This window comes from Argopecten irradians, chromosome 7 (genome assembly GCF_041381155.1).
Source record: "Argopecten irradians isolate NY chromosome 7, Ai_NY, whole genome shotgun sequence".
Taxonomy (NCBI): domain Eukaryota; kingdom Metazoa; phylum Mollusca; class Bivalvia; order Pectinida; family Pectinidae; genus Argopecten; species Argopecten irradians.
Window position 1 is genome coordinate 37,660,345 of NC_091140.1, and position 11,069 is coordinate 37,671,413.

At 32.8% G+C, this 11,069-nt stretch overlaps 1 protein-coding gene and 1 long non-coding RNA gene across 2 annotated transcripts; both read right to left on the reverse strand.

Moving 5' to 3' along the window:
- Window positions 1-455: 455 nt before the first annotated feature.
- LOC138327197 (uncharacterized) lies at window positions 456-4,018 on the reverse strand. The gene is made up of 4 exons (XM_069273178.1): window positions 3,488-4,018; window positions 2,590-2,753; window positions 896-1,003; window positions 456-511 (listed from the first exon to the last, which is right to left on the reverse strand). The coding sequence occupies exons 1-4, from the start codon at window positions 3,583-3,585 to the stop codon at window positions 456-458; spliced, it is 426 nt and encodes a 141-aa protein (XP_069129279.1). The 5' UTR covers window positions 3,586-4,018.
- Window positions 4,019-6,159: 2,141 nt separating this feature from the next.
- LOC138326935 (uncharacterized) lies at window positions 6,160-10,001 on the reverse strand. The gene is made up of 3 exons (XR_011208983.1): window positions 9,946-10,001; window positions 9,514-9,627; window positions 6,160-6,285 (listed from the first exon to the last, which is right to left on the reverse strand). It is a non-coding gene; the product is annotated as an uncharacterized lncRNA (long non-coding RNA).
- Between the last annotated feature and the right edge of the window lie 1,068 nt (window positions 10,002-11,069).

An 11,069-nucleotide genomic window follows, 5' to 3' on the forward strand; every position in this document is an offset into this window, starting at 1 on the left:
TTATATGTAATATCTAACACATACAGGAGGTAAAATGATACAGTGGCTGAAAAGGAAGATAACATAAAATATGCAAAATTTTGTAAATTATATAGGTCCATTACAGGTCCAATAGTGATAAAACAACCCATTTTTTAAACATTGCAGGTTATTATATTTAGAATTATTGATCTTGAGTATATATTGTAACAGACACTTCTAAATTACAAAATCGTCATTTAGTTTGAATTCCTTTTCCCATTATCCCATTCCAGATATAATATGAAGCCCTCTTAAATTAATATTTAAGTTATAGGTAGTAAGCATTGTGGTAGTAATGAAGCAATAGCATGCTAATATCTAGTACCGTTAACTGGGATAGAAAGACTGTATAATAATAACAAATACAAACCGTCATGCATTCTTGCACTCCCAGGCCAAAATCCACCAGTAATAATGTCCTCAGTCTGGGGTGTTCAGTCTCTGTTGCAGTGGGGGCAATTCACAAAAGGCAGCAAAATATCATACCTCCCTAAAACATTAATATATCTGAATTAACATTTATCTTTAAGTATTAACTCTTCAAAGTTGACTTAAAACGTGATGTTCCAATTGCTCACAAGATAGGCATAATTTCAAGGATCATTGTACGGGAGTCATTAACAAAAGTTTCACATTGAAAAAGTTTCTGTTTGTTCTATATAATGCCATATAATATTACGAAAACCTAACTGTACCAGCAGACAGAAGAAGATGCACATTTTCAAAATAGTTACATGTATGTGTTCTTGAATTAATAAAATGTGACTTCTGAAATATGCAGATTTTTATGAATGTATGTGTGCATATACCATTAAGAAAAGTTAATAAAAGCCAGTCTGGTGTAAAAATAACAATATTCTGCAACTTATCACACCTAATTCAGTTACTGCAATGACTTTAAAACGCCTGGTGATAGTAAACTGTTCAATACTGTCTGCTGTTCCACAGGGGCACACTTTAGGAAACACTGGTAAATAGCGCTCTGGAATGAAAGTGGAAGAACTTCAAATTGCTTAATCTGTACATATTTCACCACAAATTAAATTTTTTGGCTTTAATTCATTAAAGAGTATAGTTAAGTCACCCTACATTTAAAATAATTGCAAAAGAAAACCTTTTCAAGGTTAAAAAATATCATTATCAATACCTTCTGAACAATTTGATACAAATTAAATGTTAATTTTCATATAGCGGCTCATCTTATGTTCCCGCCATTGTCCAAATGTCAGTGCGCCAGACAACAAAACTACGAAACTTCATTGTTAACATACATCATATAGGGAATATTATACATATTTGATTGGTGTTGCAACCTCAGCTTAAGTCATCTGTATCAATTTCATTATGCTTTGATTATTTTTAAGATATTTTTGGTTTTTGTTTTGGAATTCTAGTGGGACTTTAAATGATATTTGTTGACAATAGATATGCAAATTGATTTTCTGTTTTGACCTTAAAAAAAATCACAATACCCCTTAATCTGATAAAGGTCAATTTTTATATGTTATTTAAGACATATATAAATAATAACAAAAAAACAAAACAAACTAAAATAGTTTCTGTTGCAATTACTTTGAGGTTTTGCCATTTTTCGCATAGAGTGACTAGACAACATGCCCTTACATAAATATAAATATATAGAATAAATTAATATAGAATATCCTTGTGATGGAATTAAAATATCAAAAAACAAAAATTGAAACAAGTCTGCGATCTCAAGCGCTTTCAATGCTTCGCAGGAGATCTGTTTTAATTTTTGTTTTTTAATATTTATATACAAAAAAAAAATGTATATATATATAATATATATATATATATATGTTAAAGCCAAAAATCAGAGAACAAAGAACCTTTCTTATAGGTGGGAGCACTCAATTCACTGAAGGCAAAAATATGAGACAGGGAGACATTAGGAAGAAGAAAGACAGGACAGATTATTAAACCTAATTAATAAAGTTACCTTTTAAAGATCATGCAGTAGGGGCAGCAATTCTAATACCAGCAGGGCAGAATACAAAGTAAATATACTTTATTTCCCCCCTTATTCTTATACAAACACCGAAAGACAACTTTCCAAGTATCCCTCCATTCTATAAACTCCAATATTAAAGAAGCAAGCTCTGTTCGTTCAAAATGAATAATAGAGAATAAACAACCCAACAAGAAATTTTGGCAGATAACTCCACCTTTTATGAAGGTGGCAGAAAAAATTAATTTTAACTTTACCCAAATTATTTATTGAAAAGAATTTTGAGTGAAAGTACTTGTATGGCTTAATATTGCAGTAATCTCATGATGGATTGTGCATGGGTCATTGAAGTGATTCTTTTAATGTCCCAGTTCCTCACATATGCTGGATCTTCCTATTAAAGCCAGCTACTACTTAATATTTCCATCAAATTATATTTTTCTTTCATTTTGGGTGTTTGACATTTCTCAAAAAATACATTTGTTTATAATAATAAAATTTACCAATGGAATGTTTTTTATCTTAATTGGTAAATAACGAAACTCAAGAAATGAAGTACACATATTTGCCCAGAGAACACTATTTATTTCAAATCTTACCAACTTCCACTATCCGTGGTGGTCCATTATCATTGGAGATCCCTTGCAATGGTTGTCCATATGCCCAATGCTGGCCAACAATAAATTCCCTGTCATGCAATCCATTGTAGATATGCTGTTCATTGTCACACCTTTGACACAGAATTTCTCTACATTGGGTGCATCTGCAATTGCATACAGGCTTAATAAAATGGAAGGAAGCAATTAATTAGTGTTCTGGTCTCTTGAACAAAATACAATGTTCTCAATTCGCTTAAACTTTAAAGACAATTTATATGACTTCCGGTACTGTGTTGATGTTCCTATTAAAATTTACCCCCAGACATTATCAATAAAATTTGAAAGCATTGGGTGCTTAGAGGCTTTCTTTACAGCTTTTTTGGATCCCACATCCTTCTCATGACCATTTTCGTAATTTATGTATTTGCCATATTTAATGTTGCTCATCACTATGAAACGTGTAAATATTGATCAATTTGATCATTGCACTGGTGACATCACAACAAAATCATCTTTAATCAAATGTCCAAATAAGTCATAAATTGAGGTATGAAATCCATATTTAAGTGTGTGTGCTTGTAAACCTGTCATTATGAGGTTTATTTTCAGAATACAGACATAAGGATAGTCTCAAATTATAAAGGGGATTTAAAGAAAAAAATCAGAGAGAAAGGATGGGAAAAAAAGCACCAATTTTGCAAAAAAAAAAAAACAAAAACAAAAACCAAACTTATAACCACCTACTACCAAAGTTGAGTCATTATTGTATATCACTGGATATGTAGCCATTTTAGCCTCACATGAAAATAAAATAAAACTAGGTAAATCTTACTCGGACAAATTTGGATCACGTGACTATATATGTACAATAAAATAAAATATTTATCTTGTTTCTTACCTGATAGCAGCAGGCTGGTCACATTTGCAGCATTCCAAAGACACATTATTAAATGGAGAAAACTTTTTTAATCTTGCCTCAAAAATGTGTTGCGGCATTTCTCCCAATTGTCAATCTCCTTTTCCTTCCTTCTTTCCCATAATGTAGGGCCAGGGGAGTAATCAACAGAGGTCTCCAAATTGTATAAAGCCTCGTTAATGTGATCTCTAAGTTTTTGAACTGAAGCATATAAAAAAACAACAACACATGTATGATAATATGAAATCTCACGAAAGGGCTAATTGGTAAGTTAAACCTTGTGTTCAATCTTATGACCCATGTCATATATATATACATATATATAGAGAGAGAGAGATACGTACACAAGTTGAGGTTATTGAATATAGAATTTATTACACACATGTAAGTTAACTTATGTTTCCATTTCCATTAACCTTGAGTTGTATGTCTGACAGGTTTTTTGCCAGCTGTTTTTGGGAAAAGAGCCTAAGCAAAAATTGTACTAATATTATCTGCATTAATTTGTTTAAATTTTCTTCACAATTTTATTGAAATAATATCAAAATGGGTATATTGAATAAAATTAAATAAGATTATTTGAAGTTTTAATTTAGTTTTACTGCAACTGGGAAGATACTGACTGAATTTGTGGAAAATACAGTACTATTTTTCAATCCGGAATAGGTCCTTCTACCGGACCCTATAAAGGCATTGCAAAAACCTTGACTGTCTGACCTGTTTCTACCACAATAAATAAACTACAAGAATGACAGAATAAGATTAACAATATTTGCTAACGTATGCAAATAAGGTGTAATGATATCATCATAAGCAAATAGGCACTTACTAATATTAAACAAGAGATCCGAGAGGAGTCTTGGCGCCCACCAAAGGCTGATCTGTCTGACAATTGACAGAGGGATATTTTTTCTGCTTTTCAAACTTCAACTATTGAAATCTAAGAAGGCCGCCTGGTGGCCATCTTGTAGACCAAAATGCAATATGCATGCACAACTAGGGCCCAAAGGGACCTTACATATGGAATTTGAGAGAAACCTATATATTTGAATTTTGAGAACGATCCCAGCACTTTTTGAGAAAAAGAAAAGTGCTAACAAGAAGATGACCATAGATGAAAGGCAATTTGAATACAAATCTTAGTTGCATAAAGAATATAACTACAGTATTTATAGCAAAGCAGTTGAATTATAAACAATCATTCCATGCATTCCTACTTACTGAACATCTTTTTGGATTCTAGATTTCTATAAGTACATGTACTTGAACAATTTTCATTGTTCCATTTTCAGCAACTCTAAATACAAAATTCACACCTGATGTTATGTTGTCCTCAGCAGGATCATGGATAGCTTGGTTATTTGGATGGTCTTGATTTGTTGCTGTTAAAATAAATAAAAACATAACATCTTAAAAAAATATAATATGAACCCATGGCCATTCATATATTTTCTCCGTGATTAACTGATATCAAGTACATTAAAATGATTTCAAGAAGTTATGGTGTCTCGATTACAAGTATTACCCATAATTGTAAGTCTCGCCTGTACCAATTGTCAAATTAAATATTTCTACAGAATTATCAATATACATCAATATGTTTATACTTACTTATTCTAAAAAGAAACCAACCTTTTTTCCTTTTCTTTGGAGGATGGCAAATCAAATTTCCCTTTATATCCCTGATTGGATATTCTACCCATTCCTTCCTTTGTCGCTTCCTTGGTTTTGGCTGGGTCAGTTTGTTGAGTAGACTTTGTGCTTCTTGTTTAGCTTTTTCCAGTTTCTTCCTATCGTTGTCAAGTGATGAATTCATTGCTAAACTGTAATTAACACCAGTTCATTAGCTAACAAATAATATAACTCTTTATAATACATGTATTTACATTCAGCTGCCACTTCTACTATAATCTAACCAAGGAAAGGTAAAGGATCTATGGAGATCAAACTGACATCCAAAACGTGATCATTATGACGTCACAAATGTTGACATGGTAACGTCTACTGATCACCGTCAAAATGGCTGTTCCATCTTGTGGATTTAGTCATCAATGATTTAAACAGTTTTCCTGGCCAAGCTTACTACGGGTAAACAATATTTAATACAGAGACCCCAAAGATGGATAAAATGTAAATATAAGAGTTAAACTATCTTCCTATACTTCCTGATATTGAAACCATAGTCCACTAAACCTACCTATATTATTAGGTTTTTTTTATTTCAAGTTTGTTTAACTTTTGCAGAATAGACTATAGTCTTATCTTCTGTTAGACTACTCCGTAAACCTCAACGCTTTCCCTGAAAGAAAGGAGTTCCAGGCCGGCTTTTTGAAACGGATTGTTAAAATAAATAAAAACATAACATCTTAAAAAAATATAATATGAACCCATGGCCATTCATATATTTTCTCCGTGATTAACTGATATCAAGTACATTAAAATGATTTCAAGAAGTTATGGTGTCTCGATTACAAGTATTACCCATAATTGTAAGTCTCGCCTGTACCAATTGTCAAATTAAATATTTCTACAGAATTATCAATATACATCAATATGTTTATACTTACTTATTCTAAAAAGAAACCAACCTTTTTTCCTTTTCTTTGGAGGATGGCAAATCAAATTTCCCTTTATATCCCTGATTGGATATTCTAACCCATTCCTTCCTTTGTCGCTTCCTTGGTTTTGGCTGGGTCAGTTTGTTGAGTAGACTTTGTGCTTCTTGTTTAGCTTTTTCCAGTTTCTTCCTATCGTTGTCAAGTGATGAATTCATTGCTAAACTGTAATTAACACCAGTTCATTAGCTAACAAATAATATAACTCTTTATAATACATGTATTTACATTCAGCTGCCACTTCTACTATAATCTAACCAAGGAAAGGTAAAGTCTATGGAGATCAAACTGACATCCAAAACGTGATCATTATGACGTCACAAATGTTGACATGGTAACGTCTACTGATCACCGTCAAAATGGCTGTTCCATCTTGTGGATTTAGTCATCAATGATTTAAACAGTTTTCCTGGCCAAGCTTACTACGGGTAAACAATATTTAATACAGAGACCCCAAAGATGGATAAAATGTAAATATAAGAGTTAAACTATCTTCCTATACTTCCTGATATTGAAACCATAGTCCACTAAACCTACCTATATTATTAGGTTTTTTTATTTCAAGTTTGTGGAGATTAACTTTTGCAGAATAGACTATAGTCTTATCTTCTGTTAGACTACTCCGTAAACCTCAACGCTTTCCCTGAAAGAAAGGAGTTCCAGGCCGGCTTTTTGAAACGGACTATATAGCTGTTTATATGCTTGGTGTGTGTGTGTGTGTTTACGTACCTGTAGCCTATGTAGTTTGTAGTAAGTGTTAATCCCTTAATTAAGTTCCTCAAAGAAACAAAAGAGAGGAGCTTATTCAACCTACAATTCTGAGCAAAGGTCACAAAATGGACATGTGAAAATGGCAACGCCAGAGCACTTAGACATTTTTCAAAAGTTCTCGGCAGAGAAATTAATGAAAGCAGTGTTTGGTCTATGAAAGACAGTACATCCTTACACTGAAAGAATCTCCAATGGTGAATATTAACTCGTTGGAAAGGAATTAAATCTGATTCAGACTACTTACAAAATATTACCACCAAGGATCGTCCTTACCTTGTCCTTTTCAACAAATGAATAATTTACCTACTCATAGCCATCCATTTCATCACGCATGCGCATTCTATTGTGTCAACACAGTAGCTTCTTTTCCACAACTTTAAATTTCCCTCGTCGTCGTCGCCATTTTCTCGTAGTATGCAAATCACCTTTAATCTCGACGTATTGCTATATTTGGGTGGATATAATATTCATTTGTTGAATAGACAAAGGTTAGTGGTGCTTCTCGGTGGTCAGTCTGAATCAGAGATGACCTGGCCTGATACCAAACGTTGTCGGCTTATTCTACGTTTTGCACTCTGGCCCTAAACCAGACATCTATCTGTCATAATGTCTAAGTCTGATGTATCTCGGGCTACAATTCGTCTAGACGCTTAAAATTTGAAATGAGTGAAAAATATAACAGCCTATTAGAAAACGACATTCTACGCCTGCATAGTAAACATCATATTAAGGTGCAACATACCAATTAAGGCATAAGTGTCATGTAGCACTATTTTAAGATAAAATATAGGTTATTATATACTGGCTGGCGACATATTATCGTGAAAAAATGCCGATTTTTCTCTATTTTTTTTCTAAACGTTGTATTTAAATTTAGATTTTTAGAGTTGTAAGTAATCTTTAGTTCACAACACTTCAAATGAATAAGCTTTAAGTGAATTTATATAATATTTTACAATAAACACAGCCCTTTGGAAAAAGTCGGTCAAATAGGTGTTCGTGTCATTTACTGAACATATTATCGTGATTTTTTTCAAAAAAATATTAAAAATAGTTATGTGTGATGGAATAAATTAAATTTGGTATCAACATAAAGATAAACATTTGAACTATTTTTAAAAAATTTATTGATGTAAAAACTGCGTTGCAAAAGAGAGAAATGGTGTATTGTTTATGACATGTCCAATCGTTAGATTACGCTGACACGGGAAATGAAGAGGGAGCCATTTACCGATCTATATCTGGTAAAATGACAAAAATTTCTCTCATGTTTGTATAGATTATTAGCATTCTCAATAAATTTTAAAGATATTTGAATGATTTCTGGTGGTGATTAATTCTGTAAACAATAAAATAACAAATCAAATCGGCATTGTTTACTACCTTGTATTTTGTCGTCTGGTCAAAAGCGCTTGAGTGACCCCGATCAGCGTTCTTTTCTAAGATTGAATTACCTCCCTTACACCTTTCGTTTTTTGATCGCTGTTGTCTATCATCAGAGGAAGCAGACGATATATATAAATAGGAACTATTATCTAAGAATAAAGCCGATATCATGCACCCCCCCCCCTGACTAATGTTGTACTTGTGAGGTAAGATTTACTGAAATTTGGTATTTTTATGTTAAAAATTAAATATTCTTCTAAATTTGACAAATATTGTTGGTAATTTTGGTAGGTGTCATCTTACTAAACACAAAATCGTTTAAAAATCGCATTCGGTATGCCACGCCAATCAAAATCACGATAATATGTTCTTCACGATAATATTTCGCCAGCCAGTACCAAATTCCTTAGTTTAATGCAAAGAATTATAAAAGACAATCCATAAATGTCCAAAATATCTCCACAAAGCATTACTGTACCTTAATGTTCTGTTCAGCAAAACCAGTCACTCTTCCAATTTCAAACTGAGATCTAGATTAAATAATATGTCTTGGACATAGTAATTCCGGAGAATGGCTTTCATAAAGAACACGGTCAACTAAGGTACCATTATTTTTTCCCACAATCCAACATCCTTATAAATTCTCTCAATATGAATCTGATAAGGATTCTCCGTTCTAACAATGAGGTCAATCCATAGGTGATTAGTGATGTTTACAACACCCTGGCAGTGGTAATGAGAGCAACCAACTAAATAATTTTACATAGACCACAGTGTTAAACTTTGTTAAAGTTTTGTACTGTATTATTAAAACAAAGGAATATTAGTTAGCTATTGTGTTCTATAATTAAAGTCTAGGTTCTCATATAACACTAAATAGAAAAAAAAGGTTTGGGTCCTTCTGCTCAAACTCCAACTAGGGTAGCTTTATTGAAATCTGGCGCATTTTGCACTAAAAAATCCTGAAATTCTAATGCTTTTACCTATTCATTATCAAAGTTGATATTTTGAACCTAAATCGCAATATGAATTTCCAAATTCATATCATGGTTATCTAGGAATAATTACCTGTCAGAAAACATTTTTACTTTTGAAATTCATAATTAGCCAGCCAATCAGCGGCCGGGTTAAAATTCTATCCTGGGCTCAATCTTGTATACACAGGGGCCATTTCGAAGGTCTTTTTTTATTTAGTTGGTTGACCCCTATAGCAGAAATTAAAATTCCAATACTCACCAATGATGTAAAGTGTATTCCGGCTGTATGTCAAATCTGTAATATGTACTTAATCGGTCAAGTGGTTTGTCCAGGACAGGGCTTCACCTTCGGACAGTCACCCGTGGAGAAATTCTGAAAACATGAAATATTGAACTTACACACTGTGTTGATTAATTGCAAATTATGTATTAAATATTGAAATAGTATTAATGTTGTTTAAGTTAATTATTGGTTACATCATTAAACTTTCTGAATATAATGAAAAAATAGGAAAAGTCCCCAGCCAAGGGGAGATAATCCATTACATAATCAGGTACCCCTATAATATAGAAAATGTCAAGATTTTGGAAGAAAACCAGATATACCAAACCTTTTATATATTCAAATTTACCAGAAACATGGTTCCAGAGCCTTTCTGTTTAAAATAAACAAATTAAACAAAGATCAAACCTGTAATGAGCACAAAAGATGCATGTCTTTGTCCGTGACTGGAATCTGTGCAAACCAACATATATATTTCCGGAAATCTTGAATGACCCTGAAACACCATTAATATGTTTCATTAACAGAAAAAATATTCACAAAATGGTATTTTTCATCATTATAACATAAAATGCATACTTTTAATAAACTTATTAGCCCTAATATTACAATTAATCAGTACAATTAGTTAAATTGGCTTACCTGAGATGAACACCCCCCCACCCCTCCCACCAATTATACCTGGCAGATATAAATACCACACCCCAAACTAGACATTATGTAATACAATGTAATTGTCTCCCCTTAATGTTACCAATTTCAAATGTATAAGCTGTAACTTATGTTTTATACCTTTATGGCTTTCGGCACTCCAATATGACAGAGACGACTGACCCCCCCCCCCCCCCCAATTTCTTGATTTGACCGCTAATTCCTGGTTCACCTAAACCGGAACATGTATACAGTTCCGTGAACCAAATTCTGACAACTGAGGAGACCATGCACCGCGCAATCATGTGATCGTACCCATCTGATGTTAAACGCACATGTCACACGTTTATAGCCGTGCTAATTACCTGAATCTACGTTATATGTACCATTAACTTACTGGCCAATTCTAAATAAACTGCATGCATAGTCACAGTGACACGTATTATTCTAAAACTTGGCGACTTACCTTTGTATCTATGGACTCACTCGGCTCCAGTGACTGACTCTTATACTTCCGGTTGCGTTTGCTATAGAGAGCAACCAACTAAATAATTTTACATAGACCACAGTGTTAAACAAAGGAATATTAGTTAGGTATTGTGTTCTATAATTAAAGTCTAGGTTCTCATATAACACTAAATAGTAAAAAAAGTTTGGGTCCTTCTGCTCAAATTCCAACCAGGGTAGCTTTATTGAAATCAGGCGCATTTTGCACTAAAAAATCCTGAAATTCTAATGCTTTTACCTATTCATTATCAAAGTTGATATTTTGAACCTAAATCGCAATATGAATTTCCAAATTCATATCATGGTTATCTAGGAATAATTACCTGTCAGAAAACATTTTTACTTTTGAAATTCATAATTAGCCAGCCAATCAG

Bases quoted from the DNA above. Each gene is read 5' to 3' on its own strand.
- LOC138327197 (XM_069273178.1), bottom strand. From the start codon at position 3,585: ATGCCGCAACACATTTTTGAGGCAAGATTAAAAAAGTTTTCTCCATTT. The intron at 2,754-3,487 runs GTAAGAAACAAG...ATGCAATTGCAG, and splicing joins GACCAGCCTGCTGCTATCAG to ATGCACCCAATGTAGAGAAA. The intron at 1,004-2,589 runs GTAAGATTTGAA...CTTTCATTCCAG, and splicing joins ACCACGGATAGTGGAAGTTG to AGCGCTATTTACCAGTGTTT.